The 15,960-nt window shown below is 42.5% G+C and overlaps 1 protein-coding gene across 1 annotated transcript in view; it reads left to right on the top strand.

The window, feature by feature from the left end:
• The window catches only part of Fbxl17 (F-box and leucine rich repeat protein 17), a 458,141-nt gene extending 442,496 nt beyond the window's left edge, over positions 1-15,645 (top strand). The window contains exon 9 of the mRNA XM_036173142.1: positions 12,821-15,645. Coding sequence (XP_036029035.1) covers positions 12,821-12,961 — 141 coding nt within the window. The 3' untranslated portion in view covers positions 12,962-15,645. The remainder of the gene's footprint in view (positions 1-12,820) is intronic.
• The last annotated feature ends 315 nt before the right edge of the window (positions 15,646-15,960 follow it).

The raw sequence follows: 15,960 nt of genomic DNA, 5'->3' as shown, positions 1-15,960 counted from the left end.
ACCAGGCTAGTCTTGAACTCCAGAACTCGGAGATCCTCCTGCCTCTGCCTCCTGAGTTCTGGGACTAAAGGCGTGCATGGCTACTTGCTAAGATCTGATAAAAGGAAAACCAATCTCCCGAGATACATGCAGCAGTATTTTTGACATAATAGAATTTGTTTGCAGTCGTCAGGATTCTGTTTCATTAAAAGGAAACAGGAAGGCAGAACCTCGAGGACCGACCACTTGGTTTTATATTTGCTGGGCTTTGTTTTGAGCAGGGTAAAGACCCGCCAATCAAAAGCCAGTTGGGATCCAGAATAAGACTAGGGTTTGCTTCTTGAGGAAGATCGACTTCTGGTAGGAACTTATAAGATGAGCTGCGAGTAGCAGCTTGCTAGGGCTTGCTATATCATGAAAATGTTAGCTTACTTTCCAGGAGCTGTGAAGGAGAGTCTGCAGCCCCTCACCCCGCCCCCCAAATGCTGTATGGTCAGGAGATGCTGTGTTATGTTTGCCTGAAGGCATCCCACAGCGTCATGGCTTCTCAGTCAATATTCACCTTGGAGCTTCGATTGGGCTTCAGTAATAATACGAAAGAATGAAGCCCTAGCATTGTGATTTTTATATTTCGTTGTAGAGAGGGCAATGGCAGTTGGCTAACACTTGACCAAGCACGAACAGAGCTGACTTCCCTGGGCTGTGAGACTGAGGGCCCCCTGCAGTTGGGAAGGAAATGGTCTAGCCTAAGCATGAGGTCCCAGCACTCAGTGGCAAGCTGTCTGCTCCTGCCCTGCTGTAACCCCTGAGAATCTTGCTGCCTTTATTCATAAGGTTTTCAGAGAGCACAGCCTTTCTCCTTCCAACTCTATATGTTCTTCATCTGTTCAATAAATGTCTGTTGAGTGGCTCATTCCATACTACAGTCACTGGTAGGAAAAACCGTGAAGAAATAGTTCCTAGGCCCCCGGAGCCTGCAGCTCCTGACAAAGATTGGCAACTTGAATGTTGTAAGCTTGAGTGTTGTGCAGCTTCTTGTTCACTTGTTTTAAGAGGAAATCCTGGGTGATTCTTCTGAATCAAAACGCTTATACTGGTCCAGTGTCCGCCCAGCTGCTGTCACCCTCTACTCCCTCCATCCCCTGCCATCCCCCTCCATCCCCCCCCCCCCCCCGCCACCCCCCCCCCCCATCCCCTTCCCTGTGTTCTGGCACTCCAATGTTAAACCTCCTGAAAGGGTTGTCTGGGATCAGTTCCCCTAGCTTTCTCTTTGCTTTCTGATCCCCCCTCACCGTGGCTCTGATGTGGGTCTTTCAAAGGCGTCCACTTCCCTCTCTCCAACTTTGTCGTGTCCTGTAGCTGCATCCAAATGATAGCCACTCCGCAGTCTGCAAGGTGCCTTCCCGTCTTCCCCTTCTCCCCTCCCTGTCCCTCGGCGTCTCTATTCCTGGATGACAGGAAGAGGACAGTTTGTATAATGCCCTCACTTGAAGTGAACAGATCTTAGCTCTCACTGTTGGGGTGGGAGAGCTCTCTCTTCTCATCCTCATTACTCAGAAAGTTCTCGTTCTTTGAAACCAGGACCTACAACAGCGTCAGGCACACGTTCCTTGCCACACAGTTCTGTAGTAGAAACTCAGGGGACGGCTGGGTGGGTGGATTACGTTGTGTTTATCATCTGTGTTCTCTTCAGCCATAGCAGCTCTTTGTTTCTGTCTATATTCAAAATCTCCCAAGATTTAGCTTACAAAAGTGCTATATACTAGAAACAAGTTTGAAAGCATTTAGAACCCACTGCCTCTTAACCATTTGATGGATGAGGGGGGGGGTATCTAGACTGAAGGAAATAACTGAATAAAAAAGGTGCTATCTTAGCTTTAACACCCATTTCTTGTAGCTGGGGGATTCTGGGAGTGGCTGAAAGGACAGCCAGTCAGAGCTCAGACACTGCTATGGTGTTTTACTTGAACTCCTTAAGAGTCCAGCCCTGGAATTCTCTGATTTCTATACAGTTCTGCTTCTGAAAAACAAAACCAAACTAAAGACATTTTATTTCCAGATACCAGATTTTTAATGTACAGACTTACTGATCATATTCATGCAGAATATATTTTTGCTGATAATGAACTGGGGAAGCAGATCAGATCCATAAATCCCACCTGGGAGAGACTACAGTTTTAGGAAGGTAGCATTTCTTCAGGTGCTTGCTTGGTGCTCGCCACTAAGTCCTGAGCCTTTGTACGTGAAAATAAAAACTGAAAACTGAAAAGCACAAGAAATAAAAACCATTAGGCACAAAAGAAAACTTTTTTAGTGTAGAGAGTTTCCCTCCCTCAATTATGTTTTCAACTTAACTTGAGTAGGAGTTTAATTTAGAAACACCCAGATGTGTTCCATAAATATATTGTGCTTGCCACTCTGGCTATATTAATTATCTTATTAGGGCCCAGGTTTTTCAAATAGCTGTGCTTTTGCTGAAGCATTGGGAACAGCACAGATGACAACTTTAGCTCTCCCCGTGCCCTGTCTCCATGCTTGGTTTCCATGTGTACCGCATGTGCAGATGCATAGGTTGGAGCATCGATCAAGCCCATGATCACACCTAAAAGCCTGGATTGGAAGCTTACCCTCAGCTTGAAACATCCTTCACGGTGGAAGATTGCTTGGTGATACCAGGAGTGAAAATGTCACTAACTTTTTCTCTGACAGTCGGGTTATTGGACTTCCTGTCACACTAATCTCTAATTAGAGGCTTCAGGTTTGCGACCCCCAACTCTCATTTAACACTGCTGGCGTTTCTGTGATTCCCATCTCCTGGGCTCTTCACTGCTTTCTCACTGTGCTAATTCAAGTGAATAGAAGCAGTGCTAGTGTTAACAGGCAGCCTGCATTTCACCAGAAAGAGACAGCATGATGCCAGGCCGATTGCAATATTGACAGAGCATAGCACTTCCAATCATTGCCGATTCCGAAATGGAATGACTGCGTTTGACCAAGTTAACTGGATTTTCAAGGCTGCCCATGTCAGGTTCACTGCATTCTCCATGTCTCTGTCTCTTCCTATCCCATGCTTTGGGATTTTTAGATGAGATTTTGGTTGGTTTGTTGCAACAGCGGAGTTATATGTTTGTGTTCTCTCTTTCTCTCACTCTGTCCTCTGGCTCCTTCTCCTCTCATACCCTCCTTCCATTCCCTCTCCCCATCCCACCCTCTCCCCTACACATGCACATTACAGTCTTAAGATATCAGCCGGGCGGTGGTGGCGCATGCCTTTAATCCCAGCACTCGGGAGGCAGAGGCAGGAGGATCTTTGTGAGTTTGAGGCCAGCCTGGTCTACTGAGCGAGATCCAGAAAAGGCGCAAAGCTACACAGAGAAACCTTGTCTTGGAAAACCAAAAAAAAAAAAAGATATTTAGGACCCAAGTTTTGTCTTTGTATCTTTAAACAGCTCAAGCTGCGAGCAGAGATTTGTGTGTGAAACATACTGCATCACGTGTGCTCCATGATCAGCTGAGCCCATGTTAACAAGTGGCATTGAAGATGCCAATGAGATGTACAGTTTTTCTTCTTTTAGATATACTGAACAGTCTTCGGTGGCTTTTCTCACACCCTGAGTAGTTTCTTGAGGAAGCACAACGTCCGTAAGAGAACTGGGTTTCCAGGCTCTGTTTGTTTCCCATTAGCTGCTGGGGAAAGTCATTGATGACCAGTTAGAGACCCGAGGCTAGGCATGGAAAGAGGACATCCATGCATGTTTAACACACTCAAAGAACAAACCTTTTGTGTGATGCATCAATGAATATTTGAAAAAGATGACTGTAGCCCACAAGAACAAGTTCCTTTCTCCAGCTCCCATAGTCAGTGCAGTGAGGAGGGTGTCACTGGAAGGGATGAGGATTTGTTGCTTTTATTTCTTGCTTTCAGGTGCCAGTGGCAGGGATCAGCTGTTTTCCCCCACCTGTGCCATGCATCTGAATCTCTTGAGGGCCTCCAAATACTGATCCCTTACAAAGACTGATACAGTTGCCTTGGAGATGGCCTGGGCACCAGGACTTTAAAGAGATCCCCTGGTTGTTCTGATATTCAGTGGGGATGGCAACCACTCTGTTCTTGTCTGTTCCTGATGGCAGACACAGTTTAATTCACCCCACATCGGGAAGCATGTATCATATATTTGTTATGTATGCATCACTGTGGGGCTCCTGGCAGAAGCCTTGGATAAAATGAGAAAGGAGAAGCCGCTAACACAACAGAGCTAGGGAACAGGGCTCTAAGTCTTGCCTCGCTGTTGAACAAAAGAGATGCAAGTGGTATTGAATTCCTGGTTTCCTGTTTTGCCCATCGGGAAACCACAGCAAACAGTGGCTTGTCACTAAACCAACGACATGAAGAACCCTGCCTCAAGGAGCAGGAAACCGATTCATTAAGATCTATGGAGTTCCTTAGAGAGCCGGCGCATGGTGTTAGCTCTGGCAGGTCCTGGGAAAAATCAATCCATCAGCTGGTGTTTCACTCTCTGCTAAGGGCTGATGGTAAATCTCCATGGTGGATCACTTGCCCAGCTGCCCCAGTGTGTCCTGGTTCAACCACCAGCACCAAGGGGGCAAACAGTATCTTGTTGTCCTGCATAAATCATCTTAAACTGCACTTCGCTGGCCCATCACCTCACATGCAGATTTCGGGTAGCACTTAACTTCCTATAACTATTCACCATTTTCAGTATGTGTCCATCTTGCAGCCGCTAGGAACTAGCTGAAAGAGCACTAGGGTGAGTGTAAAGAGACTCGCTGGCACCCAGTGAATACCATGGATATCCAGTATCATTTCCCAGAGATGCAGCAAACAGAAGCAGACTCCAAGGTCTATTGCCCCAGAGACAACACTCTGCCACTGGGCCGCCTGGAGTTAGCCCCTAGGGCTGTTAGCATTGAGTGACATTGCCCAGGGAGTCTGTGAACAGTGACATGCCAGCGTCAGGACAGGAGTCCTGAATTAGGAGGCAAGCCCTGAGTATGCTGTTTGCAGCATCTTCACAGATGCACTGTGAGCATTTTCTACCTGCACAGAGGGATTGTTTCCTTCCCCTTCCACCTCCTCGGAGCACAGCGACCCGGAACAAGAGGCACACTGCAATTTACAAAGTGGAAAACAGGCTGTTGTATTATAATAACTCTTAGACTCCCTTCTTATCTGCACAACACATATGCATACGTTTAGTGCCTGTGACACAGACTGACGCCTTGTTTTTCAAAGTCCACGCGAACGTTCTGTCTTTTGGGAGGCATTTCCCAACACCACTGGAGTGCCTGCTGTGGACTTCCTTCTGTGACAACTTACATTTCTGCTGAAAATTCCTCTCAGCTTTTGCTGCTGCTGCTGCTGCTGCAGTAATTACCTGTCTCCCTGCTGTGTTATAAGCTCCAAGAGACCACAGCCCATATCCATCTTGCTGACCATTCTCTCTGTGGAGCTTGAGGAAACATTCCTAGCAAAGACGATGGGAGAGAAGGCCATGCCAGTTCTGGGGTGACCCTAGTTGCCTTTGTCAGAAGGGCCCTTGCTATAGCCCCAAGCTTCACCCTGTTTTAACCTCGCCGGATGGTCTCTTGTAACCACAGCTCCACAGCAGTCTCTGCAGGCCAGTGGTATCCATCGTTCATCAGAGCAGCTCCGTGGAAGAGACTGTCAAGTCCTTGGAAATGTACTTATATCCCAACTGGACTCATTGCTTTTAATGTTAGAAAGTGAATGCTAAAAAAGTCAAGCCTCACTGATAGTTCATGGGCAATGCTGTGACCCAGGTGCCAGGGTCCATTCAATCCAGAGAGCACTGTGTATTAAGAGCCTGAGTTCAAATCCTAGCTACCACTTGTAGCTGGCTCACTCTGAACTACTGGTTCTGACTGTAGCACACATCATCCAAGGCATGCCGTGTTAGCATGCACACAACTGGAAAGTGGCTGATGTTCATTACATTACTCCGTGCCAGTCCTTAGAGGTCACCTTCTCTCCAACATCACTAGGTACCTCTGCAGAAGCACCCTCCTGGTTTAGTGATTGCGCAGTCCTAATGGTGGTGGAGAAACTGTTGCTGGGCACAACAAAACTATACTTTTGTTCTGTTATTGCTCATTAGGGTGAAAAGATTAAAGCAAACTTTTAAATATTTTTTGCCATGGTGAACCCTAAAGAGCTTACTTCTGTCTTCTCCCACCACATGAAATCTGATCTGAAGTGAGGATGTGGGGCAGTTAGGGTTTGTAATTTCTGGATGCCTCAGACTGCACTGTCTGCTGTGTGGTTCCTGTTTTGCAAACACCATGATGTCAACAGAACCAAGGATAACAACTAAAGAAAGTGACTCTATTCTATTACACCATGGAGGAGTGAAGCCATAGCAGTTTCTGAAGCATCCTCCTCCCCCAAGAGAAAAGGTACGGGCGGCTTTGCTTTGTTCTCTCTGCCACCAAATAGCCATGATATCAGAAGAGACCTTTGATGTCTTGAAATTTTCAGACTTTCCTTCAGGCCTTCTTGAGTCAACCACCTTAAGGAAGCCACCAATGCTGCACGCTAAACCATCAAGTCTTCTGAGCTGTAGGGTTTGTGAAGGATTGGAAACCTGCTGATATCCAAGATCATCAACCTGTCTCCCCTTGCGTGTGTGTAACTGATGATGAAGGAGGGCTGCCCTCAGTCAACCCAAAGTACAGTTCAGTCATTGCATGGAGCTGCCCGACAGCCTTGTAGCCAGCGACAATTTCTCTACCACCATTGAGTGCAAAGCCGCTCAATTCCTGGGGAGGTGTTTCTGAAAGGAGGTACTTAGTGGTGTTGGAGAGAAAACAATAAAATCCAAGAGTCAGGATGAGCAGGAGTGTTGTTAAAGGACTTTGGGACTGAGGTCAGGTCAAGACTTTAGGTACCCCCATCATAAATGACAATCTGGTAACAGAGTTAACCTCGACTTGACACAGTACCCACATGTTCCCTTTTTATTTGCTCAGAACAAATTCTCCTAGTAACTCCTGGATTCACTGAGCCAGCAAATATGCACTGAGTATCTACTGCCTAGTAGGCACGGGCCACAGGCTGCAGATCTGCCAGGGTCTGGAAACAACACATGACTGCCTTGTCGAACCTGCATCTTAGGTGGATGAGAATAGCAGACAGTGTGTGTTGGGTGGAAGCAGTGTTGGCCCAAGGACTCCTTGTCGTCAAGGAGCTTATTGTTAGGGTATAAAGTAATACATGCTATTATCATTATCGCAGACTGGACCAGAACTTTCTCCACTGAAGAGAAAACAACTTTGGGCTGAAGATATAGATAGGTCAGTGAGTAAAAGCACTGGCCCTGCATGCATGAAGACATGGGTTCAAATCACCAGCATCCAGGGCTTCCCGTGTATGTCGGTAACCCTAGTGTTGGGGGATGGAGATGAGCAGATGCCAGAGGCTTATTGGCCAGCCAGCTAGCCAACATGGCAAGTTCCTGTTCAGTGAGAAACCCTGTCTCAAAGCAATGAGGCAGAGATTGATAGAGAAAAGCACCCAGTGTCCTCTCTGACCTCCACACGGGGCCACCCATGCACACGTATTTGCATGTATCACATGCATGCATCACACACACACACACACACACACACACACACACACACACACAAAAGTTTTTCAAAAAATATTCAAAGAACCAGTCACTTGGAGTAGTTTCTTCTTGTTGGCCGACTGTGCTCCAGTATCATGGTGCTTGCCTCGACAAGCATTTCTTGTGGTGTGATGAGGGATGTTTTTGGTTTCTTCAGCATATTTTATCAGATCTTCTGTTTTTTGGAATAGTTGATTCTAGCCTAGGTTTGTACTGCCCAGGAACTTCTTGTTGATGGTGTTGATGAGACCATGATGAGAAGGAAAGGCAGGGTGGGCTGTGGAAACTGGATCTCTGCAACTCTGAGGTTCTCTCCTCAGCCCTCTGTAGCAGCATCAGCAGCAGCAATATACTGAAACTATGGTACAATTTACCTTAATTAGCATAGCAAATTGCCTCACATTTTCAAAAAGTGCTAATAGATGTTAACTCAAAATAGATTAAAATACCAGACAAATTGTACTACCTTAAAAAGAGTTATAATAATCTTGAAAATGTAGATCATAGTTATACTGTCTTTGGAGCGAATGATAAAATCTAATCTTTCTTGTATACTTTTTAAAAACCTGGGGCATATGCTTTTTTTCCCTTTTAATCACAGTAATTTCTTCAAATAACATTTCTGAGTTTTTTCTTTAGGAAGACACTTCATTTTCCAAATTTCATGTGAAATAAATTCATTACCATTGATAGTTTAAAAAAAAAGGAAGAAAAGGAAACTGAATTTTAAGGAAAGATGTTATGAGGGATTTTGTTTAAAAATGTTTATTTCCCCATTTATATTACATACTTTTTGTAAGTTAGATAACGTTCCTTCACTTTAGCAAGTGAAATGGCACTTGGCAAAATTCTTCAGGCATGTGCGTGTCAGCATAAGATCAAAGATGATTTGGTTTCTCCTGGTACTTACACCAAGCTCAAGCTCTCCTACTGTACCAGAGCAAGTAAAGCATCATACGTACTTCTGAGGAGCCAGTGAACATAAAGTCAATAAAATCCACCATCACACCACCAGGAGACATTCTAAGTAAAAAATAGAATCTTCCCTCTTGGGAGCATACGCCGCATTCCCCTTGTGTAGCGTCTCCCTAGCAAAGGTCTAAAATAGGATGTTTGCATGTTCTTCTCTGCTTTGGCCTCCGGAACTTACAGGGCACAGTTACCAAAGGGTCACTTAGAAGACATGAATTGTCTACTGAGGGCCACCATTACCATTTCATACACAGCTACACAAAGTCAACTTGTTGCTTGTTCTTACCCATATCCTATGAAAGCCAGAGAATTCCCATGACATCACTATTCTTAAATACAGGTGTACCTTTCTTCATGAAAAAGAGATAGATAAATTGAACTCTGTTAAATAAAAGAAAGTGTATTAGGGGAGCTGATGAAATAAATTAACCCTCCCATGAAAGGCTTTACTAATGTGAAAAAATATTACCTAATTTATATACTTCATAAATCCATGTCTCTGTGCATCGAGTTTGCTTAAGGTGAATCATATACCTCTTTCTGGAGAAGTTATGCACTGGTATTTTTTCCTTTTTAAAAATTGATTCTCTCGAAGAAATACCTGTCAGCCCTATGCACAAAACTGGCCTTGGCCATGTGTGGATTAGAAAAAGAGCTGTAAGTGCGCTCTGCCTCACCTTTCTTGGCTGGTTTTAGTTGGTTCCTTCCTGCTAAGTGCCGTGGACTGCGTGGGCTTGTCCCCCTTTTCCCAGGGTTCTCTCTGACTCACATGGCTTCTGTGCTCTCTTAGAGAAGCCTGCTTTCATCCAAGTGTGTGAGGAACACAGTCCCCTGATGCAGAGATCTTAAACCTGCAAGGCTTGTAGAACAGACCTTTACAAACCCTAGCCACTCACAGCTCTTTTCGTCACACAGGATGTTACATTACCCTGAGCGTATATGTTAATAAAGTAGGTCTACATCTCAACTCTGATTTACTGATCAGAGGCCACAGAGAAATTCATTTGAAAATAATACTTTGGCATACAAATAATTTTAATGCTTTTTAAAAGATGAAAGCAAGTTTCTCCCTGATGAGGTGGGTGTGCTTGTTGTGAGAATTAAATCTTGGCTGAGTGTTTGCTACTGTGTGTCATAGAACATCTTCAGTATTTTTGATTGACTGAGACTTAGATTTTTATGGTTGTCTATGATAGAGACATAAATACATATCTGTAGTTCAAAATGGCAGAAATATGTCCAGAGCCATTTTAGAAATTATTGGAGGTTGTCCTAATCCCATACCAAAATTCATTTATGATTTCTAAAAATGAAACTCAGACAACAGTTCTTAAAAAAATCAAACATTCTGACATAACACAATACAAATATATACTAATTTGACACTTACATGCTAAGGGTTGGTGGTAGAAAAATAGAACAAAGGTCTTTGTAGTAATTAAACCATTATGTAGCTATAAGAGCAGAAAACCTTGAGCGTGCAGTACAAATAACTGCAGCTCATAGCAGAGTAGTCTCAGCTCTGCGACTGTGTGTTTCAGGCAGCCTTCCTCACTGGCATACACAGTACGAAGTTCAAATGTTGTGGGTTCAGGACCCAGGGCCTCCATGAACTCACACTACACAATACGGACAAGCGCTGCCAGAAACCTCTCCAATCCAATTAGCATTTAATTTTAAATCACTATTCAGCCCTTGAATGCTCAGAAGCCATCTGCTGCCAGACTTTAAAACTCACATTTAGCTATACAACTCTTTTGGGGGTCACAGTCCCCAATTCTGGAAGCTGGGCTGCCGGCTCTAGAGATCGTCAAGTAGGACGGTCTTCTTGCCTGTGAAGTATGTCCTAAAGGTTACTCTTGCAGTGGTTGCTATCTTGAGAGTATTGTGACCACCATTATGAAGATGTACTTCAGATACATCTCGGAATGGAATGATACTGATTAGCATTGCGAGAACAGGGTTATCTCATACATCCCTAGTTAACTCTTACATTCAGTAACACTCCATTGAGTACTTGCTTCAATAACCAGAGCTGCCATTTACGGGGCTCTTATGTCAATCATGGTGCTTGGCATAAGATTATGTCTCAGCCTTACAACAGTCTATAGTGTATCCCTTTATCTTATTTTCATAGCTGAGGAATCCAATTATAAATTTAAAAAAAAAAGAAAGTGGAATATGACCAAGCACATCATAACTAGAGAAGTTTCCTGATAGCTAGGCATGGTAGCATATATCTATAATACCAGCTCTTAGAATTAGCATCTTGTGCTTGATGCCAGCCTATATAGCATGACCCTGTCTTAAACGCTCCAAGGAAGATAGTGTCATCAGCACAATGTGAACATAGCAATTCTCAGTATCAAACAAAAATCACAGCCTACCTAACTTTCGAATCACCTATTTAGAAAAGTGCAGATAGGCAAACTTCATGGTCATGATTCTTCTAAGCATACCTTCAAGGCAAACAACAAGGGCTTCTAGGATTGTTCAGGTTTAGGGGTTTTGTTTTGCTTTTCTTGTCGTGGTGATAATTTTCAATAATGAACATCAAGAGGGGTGCTCAAAAATGTTTACCACAAATATCTGCAGACTTAACTCAGTATCGCTTACACAGTACAAATGAAATATTGATGCATTCGAAAATGCCCAAGTGTTCAATAAAGATTTTAAATAAAGCTACCTATAAGTTGTGGTTCTTAGGTTAATCATTTATTTATCTAAAGGATGAAGGAAGCTGTCTACTTCTGTGATATGAACTGCAATCAGCTTAAAAATAATTGACAAATTAATCCCTTCACAGCACAGCAATTGTAAAGGTGTTAGTTTTAATTAGGCCTGTCTGATTGCCTTGTCTAATCAAGAATCAAGGTGGATTCTTTGATGGCTAAGGTCTGTTGGGGCCATCCCTGACCTGACAGCCATGTATGTTTTAATTATTGATTCCTCACATTTCAGCCCTTCTCACAAAGGGACTTGAGGTTTGTGATGTCTTAACATTTAAAGGGAAGAAAAATAAACATTTTCCCTCGAACTTCTATCTAGAATCCAGTGTATCTCCCCGTCATTGTAAAGTGTTCATCCTAAAAAGGCTCTCCTGTGGGTGAGGAAGCCAAAGGTACATGAAAATGCTACCTTACTGTTTCCTTCTTCCCATGCTCTGTGTTTCTAATGGTCGTTGTTGAGGTCTTGGCAGATCACAATCAGTTAGTCATTTATGTTTAGCAGGTACATTTGATTTCATGACATCATGTTTAATTACAAATCCATAGGAGCAGGTGCAGTGCTGAGAAATCAGAGATGTCAGACTAAAGGAAAACATATGTGTCCAGCAAACCCTTCCTCACGTTGCTAAGCGGAAAGGAAAGGGAGAGACCATACCCAGAGTTTTTCTCTCCAGGTCTCACCAAGCCCTGGCAGTCCTGTAGCCCACTTATAAAATAAACACACAGACACTTATATTATTTAAAATGCTCAACCATTAGCTCAGGCCTACCATTGTCTAGCTCTTACTCTCATACTCAACCCATTTCTGTTAATCTATATGTCGCCACGTGTTCCATAGCTTTACCTGCTGCCTTTACATGATGCTCCCTGGCTGGCAGCCTCTTCTCCTCTTACCCTTCCCGTTCTCTCAATTTTCCTCTCTGCTAGTCCCGCGTATACTTCTTGCCTGGCTACTGGCCAATCAGTGTTTTATTTATCTAAATCAATCATCCACAGCACTTCCTTTATAATTTAAAAAAACAAAAACAGAAAAGGGGAAGTGCTGTGGGATGTCCTGTATGTTGTGAATAAATAAAACTCTGATTGCCCAGTAGCCAGGCAGGAAGGATAAGGTGGGCAGGATAAGGAGGAGAAGAATTCTTGGAGGTAGAAGGCTGAGGCAGAGAGGTGTAAGGTACAGGTAAGCCATGAGCCATGTGGCAACTTATAGATTTAATAGAAATGGGTTAACTTAAGGTATAAGAACTAGATAACAAGAAGCCTGCTGCAGCCATACAGTTTGTAAGCAATATAAGTCTCTGTGTGTTTACTTGGGTGGGTGAGAGATTTGTCCTGACTGTGGGCCAGGCAGGACCAGAAAAACTCAATAGCTACAAGAGACCAGGATTCCTTGTTCATTGCCCGTCACCACAGTACCCTGGTGAGCCCCGGCGGCGGCGGCGGCATGGTGCTGGTGATCTCTGTGTATGACCATGGTTCTTCTTTGCTCACAGGTCAATGAAGTGACAGTGGAGCAGCTGGTGCAGCAGTATCCCCACATCACCTTCAGCACTGTTCTGCAGGATTGCAAGAGGACCTTGGAGAGAGCCTACCAGATGGGTTGGACCCCCAATATGTCTGCCGCCTCCTCCTAACACTCTTGCCCATGCCTGGGCCTACTCAGGTTGTCGAGCAGGGCAAAGAAATGGGGGCAGGGCGGGGCTGGGATAGGGAATCTTTTGGAAAGGTTTTAACCACCACCTGTCTGTGTCTATACCCGTGTTCTGTTTGTGTCTTGTTTGCATACTGCATAGCATAAGTGCACTTGTTACGTCCCCAGGTGAGCGGGCTTGTTTTCCTAAAAGTGGAAGATTATGAAAACCACAAAAAAGTAATTCAAAAGTTTATTTCTCTAAAAAAAGACTTTGTGAAATCTCAAGTCAGAAAACTGGGTGTATTATTTTGAGCTTCTAAGTTCTGCCACATCTTGGAGATGCTTGGCCAAAGGCTTTCTTTTGTGATGGAATACACTGTTCACTCCTGATAAGGCCAGAAAAGAAGTGATGTTGTTCCAACTGGAAGCCTGGAGACCAGGACCCTTCAAATCCCAGAACACACACGTGCAATTCCACTCTCACGTATCCTCATGCCTGTGCACACATGCTAAGTGAATTTCTTAACAAGTTATTTCCTGGCAGAGGGACCTTCCTGAAGGCCAGCCATTGGCAGGAGCATGCCATTCCCCATGGCAATGCCCGAGTCACTGGGCCCACAGGTGGTCAACTTGCTGTCTTGTAGGTAACTTAGGAACTAGAGAGAATAAAGCCTTTTGTAAATTTGTATATGGAGGCAACAATCTGATGTCCCCTGGCCAGCTCACAAAAGTTAATTATTCATTATTCTGTAAATGCATTCTATTGAGTAATAAATATTTTAGTTGGTTTTACATTAACACTGTGTTAGCTTTTACTTTGTGGGTAGTTACTGGTCAGGGTATATTTTAGTGACATTTGGGGCTAATCTTAACATTATCCACATTGAAGCCACGAATGTAATTAATGGTGTGCAGTTATTTTAAAAATTTTACAGATCATTTCATTATTTTGGTAATCTTGGTAATTATGAAAATATATTCTAAGGTGGAGTAGTCACATTGATAGAAGATTAATGAATGAGATGTAAGTAGACAATCTTCCTATTGAATATTTCCTTTTGCTTTGGGATTTAGAACAGATTTTTTGGATATATGCATGTTATAATTTTGAATAGTTCTTACACTACTGCAAAGATCTACTGTTAGCTAATGTATGAGTTAAGGAGAGATTTTGAAAATCTGTTCATTAAGATTCTGTTTACACTTGCCAGAAATAAGTATTTTAGTTTAATTAAATATTATCAGCATTTAGTTATCTCTGTACCTATCAGAAAATGAGTATATGTTTTGATTTCACACATCTTTACAGTTAATTCATTGTAGGGACTCAGGCTCCAATAACCTCTCCTGTGTCTAGATCTGTAATCAGGCTGCAGGGAGCCTTTTTAAGCTAAAGAGTGATTATCTTTCATAGTAGGAGAAGCAAAACCTTGACTTTTGAACTTGCTATTTATTCTCCCCTTATGTGGTCTTTGGTCTTTTAACGATTATAATGAGGTTTGACTTTATTTCCTATAAATTCCAATGCTGCTGAAGAGATCCGAGCCATAAGAAGCCGAAAGCAGCCTTACATTGGAATGCCATTCACATAATGTATGAGTACTTTTCTGTAGAAAATGTTTGTTTCCTTCGAGTATGTCAACATGCTTCTGATGTGGCTTTTTTTTTTTTTTTTGCTTTAATTCTAATCAATTAACAATAAATATACTGAGGAAGTACCAGGAATATTTTTTTCACAACCAAACAGGTTGCTAGTTTAATTTGAAGGGAATGAAATTTGTCTAAGAAAAAAACTGTTTACCATTAGAAAACTGCATTTCTTCTTATACATTGAACTATATCATTTTATACCCATTTCTCCACTACTAAAAAATGTTATTTCATAATATTTTAACTGTTTTTTAACCCAAAACTAATTTATAAGACTGTATGTATAGTAATAGTGATTTGAGTGAAGAAGCAAAAGTTTAATTTTTATATATGTCACACTATATTTTAAATAGTTACAAAAAGGCAAAAGAAGGGAAAGTCATCTTTGATATAGATGGTACAATTTCAGTTCAAAGTTGTAATAATCTCTGGAGTTTGCAGTTGTCACTGGTTTCAGAGTGTATAATTGATTCTGTAAATGTTGCATTATTTGATGCTGAAATCCAGCACTATAACATGCTTTAGCTTGGGGGGGGGGGGGCTACATTTACTCTCTAAGATGCTGACTAATACAGAAAGCCTGATGCAACAGAACCTGGAAAACTGCTTTGGTTCATTTATAGAAACCTAGAATATCATATCCAGCCTCAAAGTATTAATCTCATTTAAAAAAAAAAAAAAACAGCCAAGAAAAGCATCACCTCGAGTGATCCTTGGAGGTTGTTGAATGTGCTCTCATTAGACACTTTGAAATGAGGCTTAAAATACTTTTTCTGGGCAATATAGTTCCGTTTTTTGCTTAGACTGTCATAAATACATGTGAACACATTTAATGCAGGGCTTTTTATCCTCTCCAAATGTCAACAGTATTTTCAGAATAAAGCCTATGAAATATATTGCTGTAGTGGAAAGTCTGGTCCTTTGTATTTAATGTCCTTTTGAGTGGATAAAGAAAATTCACCCAGTTTGTAGTTTCTATATTTCTGTGAATCTTTTGACCTTGCAATGGGTTGCAATAAAAGAGAAACAAAACTCCGTGTCTTTTGTTTTATTTCAGACACTAAATGAGCTCCCTGTGGTTGGGTGGGTGTGATGCACATAGTCATCTGTGTCCTTGTGTGTTTCACTACAGACTTGCATAGCTTTGGCTAATCTGGAATGATAAACCCAGTTCAGAAACAAGACTAAAACCTCATCAATGTAAGCAAGTGAATTGTTTAAAATCTCATTTTATATGTGGTTACTCATTTGCTTAGTCATCTATTCATTTTCCCCCAAAGGCAAGTAAATAAATATAATACTTAGTGACTAGCAGCTATGTGAAAGGTACAAGGGATTCAAAGATGAATG

Source organism: Onychomys torridus, chromosome 23 (genome assembly GCF_903995425.1).
Source record: "Onychomys torridus chromosome 23, mOncTor1.1, whole genome shotgun sequence".
Lineage (NCBI taxonomy): Eukaryota > Metazoa > Chordata > Mammalia > Rodentia > Cricetidae > Onychomys > Onychomys torridus.
This window is presented reverse-complemented; position numbering and strand designations above follow the sequence as displayed.